At 35.7% G+C, this 17,031-nt stretch overlaps 1 protein-coding gene across 6 annotated transcripts in view; it reads left to right on the top strand.

The window, feature by feature from the left end:
- Positions 1-3,074: 3,074 nt before the first annotated feature.
- LOC128856105 (diacylglycerol kinase theta) overlaps positions 3,075-17,031 on the top strand; it is a 50,832-nt gene continuing 36,875 nt past the window's right edge. For 2 of the 6 annotated variants that reach the window (XM_054091490.1, XM_054091489.1), the window contains exons 1-2: positions 3,078-3,821; positions 14,114-15,173. In XM_054091490.1, the coding sequence (XP_053947465.1) occupies positions 15,062-15,173 (112 nt within the window). In that variant the 5' untranslated portion in view covers positions 3,078-3,821; positions 14,114-15,061. Of the gene's footprint in view, positions 3,822-14,113; positions 15,174-17,031 lie in introns of all 6 variants that reach the window. The other 4 variants (XM_054091491.1, XM_054091495.1, XM_054091492.1 and 1 more) reach the window with 4 other exon arrangements.

Here is a 17,031-nt window from a genome sequence, read left to right as displayed (position 1 = left end):
GTTCACAAAGCAAACGCTATATGGCCCACCCTGTATTATATTGGAGTCTTGCAAGAGACCAGATTCTTTTAAGTTTTGAAAAACATATTTGCAAGTTGAAGTTATTTTTTGCTTATTGACGTAGCCACCGATGTGAAAATCAGAAAAGAAGAAGAAGACTCGCCACTTTGGAAATAGGTTCTCAATATTTCCCTATTTTGTTTAAGCGTATAGCGTCCCATTTCGAAAATGTCAAACCTTTAAGTAAATTATGAACACATTTGACATGGCATTTGTGTTACCATTCTCAAAAAAATAGGTGGTTCACAAAGCAAACGCTATATGGCCCACCCTGTATTATATTGGAGTCTTGCAAGAGACCAGATTCTTTTAAGTTTTGAAAAACATATTTGCAAGTTGAAGTTAAAGTGTAGTTGTAATATAAAGCTCCGGTCACAAAAACCAAAATAAAATGGGGGCCAAATTTTGTCTGCACCTATTTTCCACCTTTGTCGATCAATTTTATTTGTACAGGGGTTTCCTTTAATTTCCGACTTAATTGTAATAACAAGAATTATTCTGTTAATTTTGATGCACTTTTACATACATATGAAATCAAACTTTTAGTTAAAGGAATGTTTCACTGTCCTTCAGGGTTCTCAATACTGTGGGAGCAAAGAAGATCGTTTTGTTTGGCTGGATACCAGGACATGAAGGTTATGATGACATTGTACAGACGAATTGTTAGCGAAATTAAGCGCTATTTCAAAATTACATGGACAGAATCCTTTCGTGAGCTCGCCAAAGCCAGGTGCTTTATCAAGGGCTAGGAGGACAGTCACGCGACATTAGAGGGAGAGTCCTGATGCAATGAGCATCAAATGGCTCTTAAATATGATAGAGGTCGCTTATGAACTCTTACTGGATACTAAATGCGACATTATTATTATTTCAGGAAACTGGAATTAGTAGAAACAAGCTTCTGACGTTTTTGCGAATTGGATGATGAAACTCCATAGCTCAATATGCAGCTCTCGCAAGACGGAGACTCGTGCATCTAGGTGGAGCGACTCTAAATCCATTTGAGTTAGCCTGAAGAGGTACATCACAATCCTTCAATTTCAGGCTTACAATCAATATGTCACAATAACGCCCCATAACACGACCCATTTATGGAAATAATTATTATTAATGTTGGAAAATCTAGTGGCCAACTTTTATTTCTTTCGTGGTTTATACCCATTATACATATAATCCTCTATCTCTATGTGCGATAAGGAAGCGAATCTCTATCGCATGCGAATTGGTAATTTCATGGTATGCGAAACAATTATCGCAGATATAGTTTTTACCTGGATATTTCATAGCATAACTTTCCGAAAAAAAGAATTGGATTTTTTGAGCAAAAGAAAAAAAGCGTCTCTTTTAAATTTCTATTTTGATTTTGAAATGCTGCCACCACAAAGATTTCGGATAAATGAAAATATAGTTGTCAAAACACCAAAGTGGCAGTTCATTGCATGCGATCAACCACAGGCCATAAGCTATGCGATAAGCGGCCTTCATTTGCATTACATCGTATGAGATGATTTGCATGCAATTAGGGTCCGCATGTCAAGACAAGGGGAAGATGAAATAAATTTTGTGTTATCAGTAGAGTTATTTCCCAATGTTTATATTTTGCGCTGCTTCCTCCTAGGAGGAGGAGTTTTCATTATTGCAAATTATTAATAATATAAAATGTAAACTTTACATAGCCCCAACGTGAGTACTTAAAAAATATATATTAATATTTTTCTTACATGTTGATTATCAAAAAAACGTTAAAAAATCGTTTGAAAATAACTCTTACCGACAACGGAAACAACATTTCGCATCCATTAACTATTTTGAAACAGCTTTTTCGTTAAATTTCAGAATGTGGGCAAAGTTTTTAATTTTTCAATTCGAGCTAACTGTTATGAGATGTGTATGTAACTGTTTTGAGAGCGGAAAATCTTTGAAGGAGATCACCAAACTTATTGTGTTCATCAACAAAAGTTTATGCTGCTCTCCCTACAATAAAATCGCGGCTGTCCTCGAAAAGTTATTTCGTTTTGTGATACCGGATCTGCCGAAATAATTTGCAAAGGCCAAGCGAGCTATGTAAAGTATTTGCCACTCCAAAGGCGAGACAAATTAATTATGTAAAATAATGTTTTTTGTGATATGGAGTGTTTGACTTTGAATAAAAAATTTATTTGCACAGTGTTTCCCCTTTTTTGCCGTTACGGTAATTAAAAAAAAAATAGTTTCAGATAGGAATGCAGGCACTGTGAAATCGTTACTTTAAAACATTGCTGATAAAAAGAATCTGTAAAATATACAAGGAATGAGCAACTTGCAAAAATGCGCAGGCTCCTGCTGCGGTCACAATTTGACGAGTAATAATAACAAACACGACAATGCTATCGAAAAATTATCCGATGGTAAGTAAAATAAATGATTCAAATACTGCTGATGAACACGAAGTTGGGGAGCTTAGCAAGGCTTTAAAGCTTTAGAGAGAGAAAGAGAATTATAATTTCTTATACAAACTTATGTACAAATATGTATACGCATGATGGCACGCAAATTGTTGAAAAGCGCTGACTACTTCCAACAGGTATGTACATTTTCCCCGTGACTGTGTGAAGGTGATGAGTGGAGTAGGGAGTATGAATGAGAATAAGGGTGGATATATTCAACCGACACTCATGGATGTATTATTGTATGTTTCATATGAAAAGCTCTGCATTGGTGGGCAGTGTACGTGAGGTGTAGAAAGAATACGCAAACACAATCGTATTTTTATACATTCTCACAGTTTGAGGTTGGAAAAGCATCTTTGGGAGTGTTCGTCTTGGGTGAATGGTTCTCTCCAAAAGCCGAAATCGTAAATTTCCCAATTTTCGACAACAGCTACAAGAACTGCCCATCCATAAGCTATAGGTATGTGCATGTACACACAAACATATGTATAATCACTGTTCGTGCGTTGTTCTATAATTCCGACAATGCAACTCTGTCAATCCGATTGGCGATGTTGGTGGTGATGATTTTTCATAGAGTTCAAAAGATGCGAGCGATTTTTAAAGCCGCAGAGCGCACCATCGTCAGCGAGCGAGCACACAGAGCACCAGCGGTGTGCTCTTCGTACGGGTAGCACACAGAAGAAAAACTGAAAATTCACACAAAAACTTTGTACCTATCGAAAAGAAATTTTCATTAACCAAATAGACCTATTCTGTTTCAACAACTATCGTGAAAAAAATTAATAAAGCTAAAAACAATTTAAGTGCTTAATCAAAAATAGGAGAACTAAAACCAAACCCAAACGAAAAATCGCCATTACATTTTTTTTAAATAGAAAACGAATAAAACGAAAACGCGTAAAATTAACCAAAAAACTTAATACATTTATATCGGATTATGTGTGCTTTTAATTTTTAATTTAGTTAAGTACGGAAACGGTAAAAATGAAGTGAAACCAATGTGTGAAAATTCTCATTAAACATCAGTAGAAGCAGCAGGCAAGTTTGGGTATAAAAAAATTGTCTATACCCAGCATGTGAAAGGAAAAAATCAAATCCCATTTCCACGCACTTATATATGCATATACATACATACTTACATATATTATATGTGAAAGCAGTGCACGAACGGGGGGAAACGATCAGTGGTGCACGATGAAAATCAGCAAGGCAAGAGTGCAGCAAATGAGTACATACATACATATGTATGGCAGATAAAATGGAAAATTTCTTCTGAAAATTGCGAGAACTACTTTTTTGCGGAATACAAATTCTACGGTGAATATTTATGTACGTATGCATATGTGCATACCTTCAACGCTTTCTTTGTAGCACTTTAGTAAGTCTGCATTTAAAAGAATTTTGAGGCAAAATAAAGGGGTAAATGGCAAATCTAATGTACCACACTTACATACATATGTACTGGTACATACATACATATGTAGCTTAAAATCTGTGAAAAGTGAAACAAGTGAAGTGTTGTTGAAAACAGCATAGAGGAAATCAAAAAGTAAATGAATTTATGTAAAAAATTAAATGGGTAAAATTAGTGTGAAGGATCGCACAAAATTTATATATTGTATATGGACATACATACATATATGTACAGGTATAGGAAAGAATCCTCTGGTATCCAGAAAATTTACTTCACACGCTCACATGCGAATACCACGAAGAAGAATGGGAGGACAGCAAAATAAAAAAGATTTCAACAAAGTGAAAATATTCGCACAAGTGGATTAAGCTAGTCTGAAATACATTTTGAAGGATTTTTAGAAACAATTTGTTGAATATGGCAAATATGGTTTGAAAGATTTTCAGAAAAAATTGGTTGAATATGGAAATGAGGTACGAATGAGAATAGTGGATTTCAATACTAATGCAATGTTTGAAAACGAATATTCGCAAACTTTTATCAAAAAAAAAAAAAAACGAAACAACTAAAAGGGACTATGTGGATACACAGGAAGACAAAGTCGACCAATCGACCTTAAACATGACAAAATCATTGATGAGGACGTGAACAGAAAACTGAACGAAGACTAACAGGAACAACAAGAACAGGGAAAGAAGCAGCGAGGACTACAAATAAAGTGGTATTGAAAAGGGCAAAGAGGAGCAACGATTATAACGGTATAAGTCGAAAGATTAAATGAACGATGTTTTGAACGAATGTGTATACCAAAGAGCGAGCAAACAGAGTTGCGAGTAGGCAAACGAACGAGCAACAAATTCACAAATATGAAAGAACATACCACAAAAGAACATAAATAACGAATAAACAAAGCAAGCAAAAATAAAAAATTAAATACAACTTAAATTACATGAATACAGAGCTATGTTCCGTTAAAAGCTTACCAATTCACACACACACATTCAACTATAGTAAAAGCGGGCAATAGTGCGAATCGCTAAGGTTGGGAGCTAGAGTACACATCGTGTACATACATACATACATACATATGTATATGTATTTCAAACGGCACTCATTTTAAGAGTTTCTATTGTTAACATTGCTAGGTATTTGTATATATTTATTGAATAAATATGGATATGTGGAAGCTTATTAAAGAATCCTTTGCTCATGTATGGTAGGACAGCTACTTTTCACACCTACATATGTTCCTGGCCAATCTCTCAACTACTTATCTCATTGAATTGTAACAGCAGTAGGTATAAAGGAAACAATTGAGGAACATTGGCCGTTGAAGCACTAACAGTTATACACGCATATGTATATCTAGGCAAATATGTGTGCAGACATATACATCCATATGTACATATGCGTACGGGTGCTTCCATATTTTCATGTGTACATACAAGTATATGTATGGGAATATGTTCGCATCAATCAGTAAAAAACTGAAAAATAGGAAGAATCTACTAGCCCAGTGTGAACGTTGTCCATTGTTGTGACTATCTCAGAACCACTCTATCCAAATTTATTGGATTCATTACACATATCTATATACACACATATGTATGAACATAAATATGCATTTATATAAGCATACAACGTGGGGACGAAATACTTACGGACCGGGAATCTCGAGATTTGGAGTTCATTTGTAAAAAAAGAATTCGTAAAGAAAAACACTAAATCCTCAAAGTCTCATTACATTGAAATTTAAGACCTTTTGTGGGAATCTTTCTCTATGTCAAGAGAAAACTTCTTCGTTATTTTTTAGAGCCTGTGTAACGAAATATACATATGTACATACACATACATATACACAGAGCGTCTAAGTGCCTGCGGCTGTGAGTCACTTCCAATCTCCAGGTGAAAAAGCATATTCCTATGAAACTGGGTAAGATGCACTATTACGGCGAATAATGCAATATTTAGGTCTACAAATGGCTCTAATAATATTTAAGTATGCTTGCTTAGGATATATATATTCCTGTATTTACGTATCCACATACATACATATATATATATGTTTTGCTCTCGTTGATGTGCAAACAAATATTTTATCGTATATACAGGAATGTATATAAGGAGAGCGTTAAAACGCATATATTGCCCCATTTTCTCTTCCAAATGAGAAACACATCAATTCGTTCGATTCCGTATATCCTGTTCAACAATTGCTTTTTAATTAATATGCTCAAGTTTGTGTGCTACTCGCTGGAGCATTTAACTACTCCTAGATGTGCCAAAAAACACATATACAGTCACTCTCATTGAAAGTCGGTCAAGCACTAAAAAAAATTTCTGCTTCAAATATTTTTGTTTTGAAAAAGGATATTCAACTAAACATTTTTTTTTATTGTCACAAATAGTTATTGCAAAAAACAACCAAAATACACACTCAAAGTTACGTAAAAATAAGCACATGGAGCAAATATGTAAGCATGGTCTCTTTCTCGCGTCTCATCCAAAGTCGGGTCGTGTTTTCAGAAAATGTATCTGAATAAATATGCCGTTATATTCTGAACTTGCTAGAATAATTGTCATTTTAATATTGTGCAGTCAGTGAAGTTAGTTCGGGTATTTTTTTTAAATTTCCCGAAATATGAAACAATATACGTTGAAATTAATCATCCATCCATAAAAACCTGTTGACTCGTTGTCATTACAAGATACAAACAAAATGGATTGGCTTCGAATTAAAAGCGCACTGCCAAGCCAAGGAAGTTATCTATCAAGGATGAGAACTTTATTTTAAGGGAAATAAAACAAAATCGGTTTACTTCTGCACCCAAACTGGCTGAAATGGTGAACTAATCTTCTGCTACTCAGGTTAAACTCGAAACTATAGGAAGATTATTGCATAATCATGACTTTCTTGGTCGCGTAACGAGAAAAGATCAAGAAGCAACTTGATCGATTCGAAGTTGCTCGAAAACATATGGATAAAGATTTCTTATTTGGAGTACGGTAAATATTGGTATTAACAGCACTTTTATGACTCTAAAATAGATCTTTCAGGTATTATTTACTGACCAGAGTAAATGTAAATTATTTGAATGTGATGGAAAAGGAAAGAAATGGGGGTAAGCCAAGTCATGAGCGTGAAGCGAGAAACCTTAGAAAAACGATTAAGCACGGTGATGGGTCAGTGATGGTTTGGTTGTGTATGACAGCTTCAGCAGTTGGAATTTTGCATTATATAGATGAAGCATGTAACACATGGGCTGAAAAGTCCCGGATCTAACACATAGTTGGCATTATTTTAGTTTATAGTTTAGTTTTATTGCATTTACCTCTTTTTCAGTTAGTACTAACCTTAAAAAGACAGCTGTTAAAATTTCAAGATATTCTATTCATTAGTTCGCGAGTTATTGTGCTAAGGGTGACGCTACTTTTGTTATTTTCAAAACAATGGATCAAAAAGAATTTCGTGTTTTAATTTCACACTGGTTCTGGGACAACTGGCGGAAGGGACAACTTTCAACGCACCACACTTTCAACATATACACAGATGGAAGAAGGTGTCGGAGCCGCAGTATTCTCTCCAGAATTAGGATGCGGAGGATCATACAAATTGCCGGACTACTACAGTGCGTCCCAAGCTGAGATCTACGCGGCAACGAAAGCCGCAGACTTAGCCATAGAGAACACTCCTCTGAACTCTCAAATAAACTGTAAGAAGCTGTAATGACAAACTCACACTGCGTACGACAATGCCAGAATAAGATGGATGAGCTAGGAACTAAGAAACAAGTCTGCTGAAGGAAATGAGAAAGTGGATATGCTAGCCAAAACAGATGCTAGTATGGCCAGTATAGAACCACCTCTCTGCAAACAACGACGAGATATAGACGCAGCAATGATTCGAGAAACGAATTATGAGTGGGAAAGGGATAGCTCATGCAGAATCACGAAAATCATGCCACGCAAGCAGGAAAGAGTGTAAACTTGTAATAGGGATACAGACGTAGTAGGGATACTGTCTAACTCCATCGTATGCGGCCAAACTGAAGCTAGTACAGAACGATACATACACAATATGTAACGAAGTCGACGCCAGAGGAACCCTGGAATACCTACTCTGCCACTGCCCTGCACTTAGTAGAACACGAATAAACTGCTTAGGTTCTGCATCATTTTCAACATTAGAAAGTGTGTACCAACATACTTAAATTATCCAAACTGTGTATTAAAGAAAAAAAGTAAAAGATGAACTCTCCATACTAACACTTGATATAACTATGGATCAATTTCTAGTCTATGTGCGATCTAGAGGATTAACCAAGTCTAACCTATCCTAACCATCTGTGATATCAAACACGAATGTGTGCGAAATAATAGTTCTCCTACTATATAACAATTGTAAGCTTTTCAGTAGACGCCTAGAACTATTGCGTGGAATTGAAATCTGCAAAATTTAAAAAATGGAGAACAAAGCGTACAAAATTGTTTTCAGCTCTCGCAAGTCTTTTGATATGATTAGATAGTGTGGTCTCCAGATGAAGTAGGATTTTTGTAATTTCGAATGCACAAAAGAAGTATAAAGTAACTTGAGGGTGTACGGATCAGTGAAATCCAAGCTAAAATGGTGAAAATCAGTGATATCTGGCTTGAAAACAGAAATTTTGAATCAGAAACCAAATCCAGGTCAGAAATTTCTTCTAGGGCTCTTAAACGAAAGTTGAAGGAAAATGTCATCAAGAAATATGAGGAAAATGTCATCAAGAAAACCTCTTAATTTACGCGACGACAAATAAGATTTTACCCAAAATAAGAAAACAGAAGCGGCAGCTGTAGCTGCATGGATTGGTCCGTGACTACCATTCCAAAGTGCACAGGGTCGAAACCCAAGACACGAAACACCAATTGATATAAATCTTTCTAATACCGGTCGTCCCTCGGCAGACAGTGACAACATCAAGACGCACACCACAAATAGGAAGAGGGCTGGGCCAAACGGGCTCAAAATAAGGCTGGAAAGAAAAGAGAATGGAAAGCGAGACTTTTTAGTTTAGCAATTAAAATTTAATGAGTGACTTATCAAAAGCTTTTTAAAAGTCAGTTTAAATGGCATCAACTTAAACTCGTTTATTAAAAGTTAACACAGAAAAATCGAAAAAAGCAATGAAACTACTGACAGTCGACCTGCCCGACCATGTTGGTTGTCATATATATTTTTTGTTTTAATACATAAATATAATATAATATAATATATATACATATATATAATATAATTGTTTTTTCTATATTTAAAAGTAGGTGTTATAGAGGTCACTTTTTAAGCGTCAATAAATTAATCGCTTTCAAGAGATTTATTGCAAATTAGGAGAAGTTGATACGCAAACACTTTTTTAAAAGGCAAGAGCAAAATCCAGCAGAATGAGTTTGTGATAAGGATTTCATATGCCATCTACTACATCATCAAGCGTAGGAACTGATATGCGAAGGAGTCCTGTTCGTAGAGCTAAAAAATCTGGAAAGAGATTTGCCGCCTATAAGAAGAAGTAAGCGTTAGTATGATTAAGGAAACCATTCGAGGGAATATTAGGACACAATCCCCTTGATTTGACATAGTGCTAAAAAGCCATCGGATTGGATTTAATGTCCGAGTCCAGTTCACTAATATAATTTCTACAAAGTGTTTTACTTAGAGATTTAAATTCACCCGAGTCTTAATAAATATCTTTCTGTATGTAGTGAGAAGTTTGGCAGCTTAAATTTCTCAAGTTCTTAAACTGTTTTGTATACCAAAGAATGTTTAAACAAATTTCATTTATTATACGCTTGAAATTATTAAAACATTCGGCTACCAGCAAATATCGACTCGCAATGGAGCTGAAAATTTTCACTATTAGTTGCTTTTAAATCGCAAAAACTAAAATTAGTTCCAACTGTAATACCAATGGAATATGAGAATTAATAGAGATCAAGTTGACACCAGATTGAACCACGATGTACAGAATGCAGAGGTGTGGTCAACATCACACCGTTAACTGGCTCTCAGCGATTTTGAAGAAATCAGTTGATTGGCTGACTTAACCGGGGTCATTACAGCGTTTTGTTTACGAAAAACTGTGGTTGTATTGACGTTATACGAAAGAAACTAACTCATGCCACTACATTGTCGTCTTAACAAAGACTGATTGGGAGAATTTTGCTCCCGAGTCCCTCATGACGTGGCAGCCGAAGTTACTATCACAATTTTCCTACGGATGCCCAAACCTTGTAACCTATCATTCGTGAGAGTGAACGGTAGTGGTTTTCTTTTAAACAATGAGGAAAAAGTGAGCGAATAGAAGAATAGCGCTCAGCGCACGCTCTTTGAAAAGAACCATTTGACGGAGGAGTTAGAAAATGGAGATCAGCTGGCTGAATACCAACTCAGTACAATTGATACAACTCTTTGCGCACAGCACTTCCAGTTGAGTACGATTTACAAAGCAAGGATGATACATTAGCACTTTTGCCCATCTGAAGACAAATTGGGAGAGTAACTTGGGAGAGTAACTTCGGCTGCCAATTCACACACGCATCCAATCAGTCGTTGTTCAGACGGCAATGACATAACGTGAGCGAAGGCTGCGTTGATTTTTTCATATGTCACCAACACAATCTCAGTTTTTTCGTAAATACAACGCCGTCACAACTCCCATGACATAAACAAATCAGTTAATTCCTTTAAAATCGCTGAGAGCTGGTTAACGGTCTGATGGCCATACCTCTGCATTCTGTACATCGCGTACACGAGACATATTTATTGTAATTAATGTTTAAGAACTTCGTAATTTAATTACAAGTGTTAGAGTTTCGTACCACCAATTACTAAAAATCACGTAATCGGCCAATCGTTATTTGTAATCGAATTTGAGATAAAGACTGGTGGCGTAGTGACTTTGAAATTTTTCGTTTTGTTTACATTTCATTCTTTTACATTTCATTCTTTTACATATTTACATTGAAATGTTGAACCGTTCTGTTACTCCCCCATTGTAAATCACCTATCATGAAAATCATATTTTACAAACACTGTTTGATCAACCTTATTTCAACCAATTTTTCTTATATGTACAATATATTTTACCATTACTAATCCCACTCAATTACAGTACAGTTTTTGTTTTCTTTCTTTGTAACATTTCAAAACAACAAACTTGGCGCAACGTCGGAGACAGAAATTACTTGTTTCCTTCTTCTGAGGATATTGGAGCTTGTTGAATTGGTTTATGTATTAGAGTCACTGTCTCAGTGTACGGATTATGCATCATACAAGTACGGGCGTTTTCCAAACACCTGTTGCTTTGTGTTCAAACAAAGTAACATGTTCCCAAACGCAACCCTGAAACCCTTGATATGCAATGAAAGGCAACTAAAGCATCACTAAAAAATCTGATTCAATATTTGTACATGTACAAAGGAAAACATTACGGAGAACGAATAAAAGTAATTTTTAATGAAACTGTTTTCATCGTTATAAGATATTTGTATTTAATGCCCACAGGGTTGCAAAGCATCAGTATTAAAGTATCAATATTTTACTGATGCTATGTATCGTTTGGAAAGCGCACTATCACTAAATGAAGTCACTTGCGTTCTTTCCAAACCATAACCGAGTGGAGCGATAGAAAAACAAGTCGGCACTGTAACATTTCCAACTTACATACATACATATGTATGTACAATATATAAGAACATATAACGTGTGTATTTACATACAGTTATGGCCAGAGAAATTACGCACTTATAGTGAGTGCCCTCTAACCGAATTGTTATTTCTTAGAAGACTAACTGATATTCGTGCATAATTTTATGTGAATTTTAGGCTCTGACTCAAATCTCTCTAATACCGGGCAATAAGTCCTGTTAACTTTTCATTCATTTACATTCGTTTGACAACAAAATAGCGCAGTTATATTTTAATCATTAGTTAATATAATTAAAGCAATTTTTTTTTAGCAAAATATAATTGTTTCCTTTAAAAGCATTATAAAACACGAAAGTGGGAAAATGTCTGCAAATGTATTATATATATATATATATATAATTGGCGCGTACACCCTTTTTTTGGGTGTTTGGCCGAGCTCCTTCTCCTATTTGTGGTGTGCGTCTTGATGTTGTTCCACAAATGGAGGGACCTATAGTTTTAAGCCGACTCCGAACGGCAGATATTTTTATGAGGAGCTTTTTCATGGCAGAAATACACTCGGAGGTTTTGGCATTGCCTGCCGAGGGCCGACCGCTATTAGAAAAATGTTTTTATTTTTCTTTTAATTTTGGTGTTTCACCGAGATTCGAACCTACGTTCTCTCTGTGAATTCCGAATGGTAGTCACGCACCAACCCATTCGGCTACGGCGGCCGTATTAGTACAGACAAAAATATGCTTAAAAGAAAGAAAGTTCGAAAGACACCTGCGGGAATACCACAATTCAGCTGTGCAAGCCCATCGTTAAGAAATGTAAGCGTAACCTTTTGAGTCATCTCGAGCGATAACGCTGGAAATCAATGAGGAATTTAACCTGAATATCTTAAAAAGACTTGAGCGAAGACGCCTTTATGAAAATAAACTGTATGACCGTGTCACCAGAAAAAAAATACTACTGTCGAAAAAACAATCAAGGCACGTTTGTCTTTCGCAAATATCCATAGAAGAAATGACGTGAATTTCTTGAAAATAATACTTTTTATCGACAAAACCAAAATTTATATGATTGGCTATGATGGGAAGACTTTTGTTCATTGTGAAAAAACCCAAGACTTCAATCCCCGGTACACAACAAACACCGTAAATTCTCAAAAATACGATAGAGCCATATTACTTTGAGTCCATGTTACTAAACTGGTTATTCATACATGATAACGACCCCAAACATACAGTGGTTAAAAATTGGTTTTGCAAAGAAGAAACTGCAGCTCTGGAATGGCCAGCACATAGCCCCGAACTTAGCCCCATTGAATATCTCTGGAACGATATTAAGGTTTGGCAAACAAATTTAAAAATGCCAATAAGCTATGACAAGGAGTACAGAAAGCGTGGAAATCTATTCCTTTGGAGAGATGCCACAAGTTAATAGAAAGTATACCTCGCAGATGTGAAGCAGTTTTAAAAAATGGATGGTCAACAAAACACTAAACAAGTAAGTAATTAATCAACAAATTTTACTAATTTTAAATAACTAATTTCTGTTTTTCTTGCAGATCGAGAAAAGCGCGCTATTTCAGTGTTCAGTTCAAGATATGATAAATTCCGATTTTTTGAACTCGTTATAGTTTTAGATATTAAATTGTTATTTATTTTGCGTTTTTGTTTTTTGTTAGTCTGAAATAAAGGACATATTGTGCAAAAATAACTCTTTTACTAGGTTCGCCGTAGCGGAATGGGTTGGTGCGTGACTACCATTCGCAATTCACAGAGAGAACGTCGGTTCAAATCTCGGTGAAACACCAAAATTAAGAAAAACATTTATCTAATAGCGATCGCCCCTCGGCAGGCAATGGCAAACCTCCGAGTGTATTTCTGCCATGAAAGAGCTCCTCATAAAAATATCTGCCGTTCGGAGTCGGCTTAAAACTATAGGTCCCTCCATTAGTGGAACAACATCAAGACGCACATTACAAATAGGAGAAGAAGCTCGGCCAAAGACCCAAAAAGGGTGTACGCGTCAATTATATATATATATACTATATATACTAGGTCATCCAGTAAAAATAAACATCGTTATATGTTTTCGTGGGGAAGCGTTAAGAAAAGAGTTAAAGAAAACACAAATATAGTCTCACTTTGAAAATCAGACACCAATCAGCAGATGATACAACACACCTTGTATAGATCAGGCTTCATATAATATATATGTACGTATATGTATGTATGTATGTACATATATCTTGTTTGAATTCGGCTTTGACAATCCGTCTATTTTTCTTGTTAAATGTGTACTGTAGTTGAAGGCATTCGTTTACTTTGAAAATATTTGCAATTTAATCTACACAATTCTAAAGCAAAAGAACTCAGTTTGGTGTTGTTGAGTCCCATCTAATATAATTTTGTATATAGTTGGTAACAGAAATTGGGATATAACAAGAAATGTTTTAAATTGTTTTAACATAATTATAAACTTATATTTATTTCAATTTAAAATTCATTACTAAAATTTAAATTTATTTTTTCACAGAGAAACCCCCAAAATCACTTATGAATCTACCAGTAGGTGAACAAGAGTAATACATATATAACGGTAGAAAGGGACAAAAGTGCAGTGTAAGGCGCAGATCAATTGAATTTGATGGGAGCAGTTGAAGCAGCATTTGTGGGCGCTATAAAAAGTCACTGGGTTCTTTTTTGGTTCCAGGTTCCAGCCCAAATGTCTGGATGAAGCATACAAATGGATGAAAATGCCGCCGTCGCTGTCATTTCTGTCTTCGTCGTCGCCATTTTGTCATCATTACTATCGAGATCAAAAACAACAACACAAAAAGCTAACCCAGCAGAAAAGGGTAACAAAACAGCAGGTGCTAACACAAAAGCTAGAAGAGAAAACGCACAGCAAAAAAATATTAATAAAACAACGCTCAAAAACCGACCAGGCCATCGGGAAGTCAGCATTATTTATTCAGAAACACTTTTTACAGCTTATGCAGAAGATAGAGGAAGTAGCAGAGAACTTCCAACAGTCACAGGTGCCATTGACACATCGACATCCGCAGCTCGCGAAAGAAGTAAGACGATCTGCGATTTCCCATTTCTACAGTTGTTGTTCGCTGGAGATAGGAACAACAACGGGATTAGCACTAGCAGCCAGAGCGGTATAAGTAAAAGCTTTCACGAAAATCCATACAAATTGTCCGATTTGATTTTGCGGAGTTGAGTGCTCACGTATGCTACAGAAAATATTCAAGTGAAACATAAGGCCGTAAATACACGTGGGAGGAATTAACAGGAGTAAAGTCACCTATTCAAATAAATAACTAACTGACGGGAAAGTAAAGTAGACATTACAAAAGACTTCTAAATTATTGATTGTGGATGGCCGCTGTCGTCGTTATTTTGTTGTGTTAGTACCGACAACGTGCGATCTAGCGATACATCCAAAGTTCGAGAGTATCCATATAGAGCGCGCAAAATGGCGGATGGAGGACATACATTCGTAAAGAAGACATTTGGAAAGCCTACATATTGCCATCATTGTTCGGATTTAATTTGGGGCATTATTCAGATCGGGTACATATGCGAAGGTATGTAGTAATAATTAATGAAAATTAAAATTTTATTAATGTAAAAATTCAAATTAATTACTTAATTAAGTGGTGAGTAGATCATGTATGTAAATTTAATATATAGTAACAAACCAGATTTTTAGCTTTCGTACTATCTACTACCCTGTGAAAGAGGGGCAAACACTGGGTATGGCGTAAAAACTTTCAGCGAATATTTATATCTAATAATGGTATTCGTTTTGTAAAGTTGTATATTATCTGCAGACTGGCTTGTTTTCTTCTCAATTAAATATGAATACATATAAGGGGATAACTGATGATCTTTATCTTCTGGAGTTTCTACCGATGGTTGGAAAATCACCACTATTACTCCAATTTTCAAAAGTGGCAAAAAGAACGTGTGTGCAATTATTAGAGGATCGCGAACTTTCTACTATATACAAACTCTTCCAAGGAATTAAGAAAGAAAATATGCACTTTGCAACTAAAGGCGACAACAGTTTCAAACCTAGCTGCCTTTGGTGAATATTGTTTTTTAACTTTGCTGAAGAATTTCAAGTCGACTGTCCTTACGCGGACTTTTCTAAAGTATTTGAGAGAGTTTCTAGCACAATTCTATTAGATCAATTAGCCTCGTTTGGTTTTCATTCTGCATTCTTGCATTGATTGAATTATTATTTACCCCATAGCCGATGTGTGGCAACGATTCATGATGAATGCTCGGAGCCTTTCATTGCATCTTCTTCTTTGGGTGTGTAACATGTCAGTATTTTTGACCTCTACTCTTCGTTTTATTTATTAATGATATTAGTACCTGTTTATATGATTTATATGCTGATGATTTGAAAATATTTGCTGTGTACAGACGATGTACTTATATTGCAATCGGATGTTAATAAGCTGTGGTGCTGGATGGCTTCAAAGCGTAGTTATTAAATTTGCCATCCAAAGCTTTCTTCTGATCAAGATGAAGCGTTCAAAGTAGAATACTTTACTAAATTAGGTAGATCCAGTAGAAAGGTATATGAGTGCCGACGATGATGCCCCTCAATGTTTTGCAGCGATATATTGGAAAACAAATTTGACTACAAACTACTCTGAAAAATATATAAAGATTTAAAAAAAAAGTGCTTAATAAATACTGTTATGATCTTACATATACATAAATATGTAGTACATTCCTAAATCTACAGTAATATCCATCCAACATAAAATCCTATTTTGCAAATTGCCTGGCCGGACTTATCTGGCAAACGGAGGGTTGAGAGAAAAGTAGGCCGCTGACCTGGCGCTATTCGTTCGCTTACGTCACGAATGAACTCATTCATAGCTGAGGCTTTTGTGCTGGTTCGCTTCTGTTGCCTCTTACATTTTACGCATATGCATAGAAGCATTTCGGCGGCGAACGTCACAACCGTGGCATTTGAACACATACATACATATATATCTACGTGCTATATGTGTATATAGGGTGAGCTATTTGTTCGTTATTTTTCAACGGTTTTTACTTTATTGAAGAATAAATCTTTGAATATAACTTCATTAGAATGGCTGCTTCGGCTGCCCCTGCAGAATATCATCTCAACTGAATGTAGGTACTATTTCAGCAGTAGCGCGAACAATATCATATGCCTGAAGCATTTCTGAATTTTCGGTATAACAGCCATATAACAGTACCCGTAAAAAGAGCAACGGGATTTAATTGCAGCTCCGTGAAGGTCAACTGACATCTCCATGCTTAAATGTTGACCAAATTTAAAGCTATCGGTAGCCAAAACTTAACTTAACTTTGAAATCCTAAGTTAAGTTTTTACGTGACAGTGTCAGGCTACCAAATAAATTTGTTGCTTTGCTCGAGTTTAAACCTTCCGAAAGT

This window comes from Anastrepha ludens, chromosome 2, assembly GCF_028408465.1.
Source record: "Anastrepha ludens isolate Willacy chromosome 2, idAnaLude1.1, whole genome shotgun sequence".
NCBI lineage: Eukaryota > Metazoa > Arthropoda > Insecta > Diptera > Tephritidae > Anastrepha > Anastrepha ludens.
The sequence above is the reverse complement of the archived record's forward strand: the minus strand, read 5'-3'. Positions and strand labels throughout refer to the sequence as shown.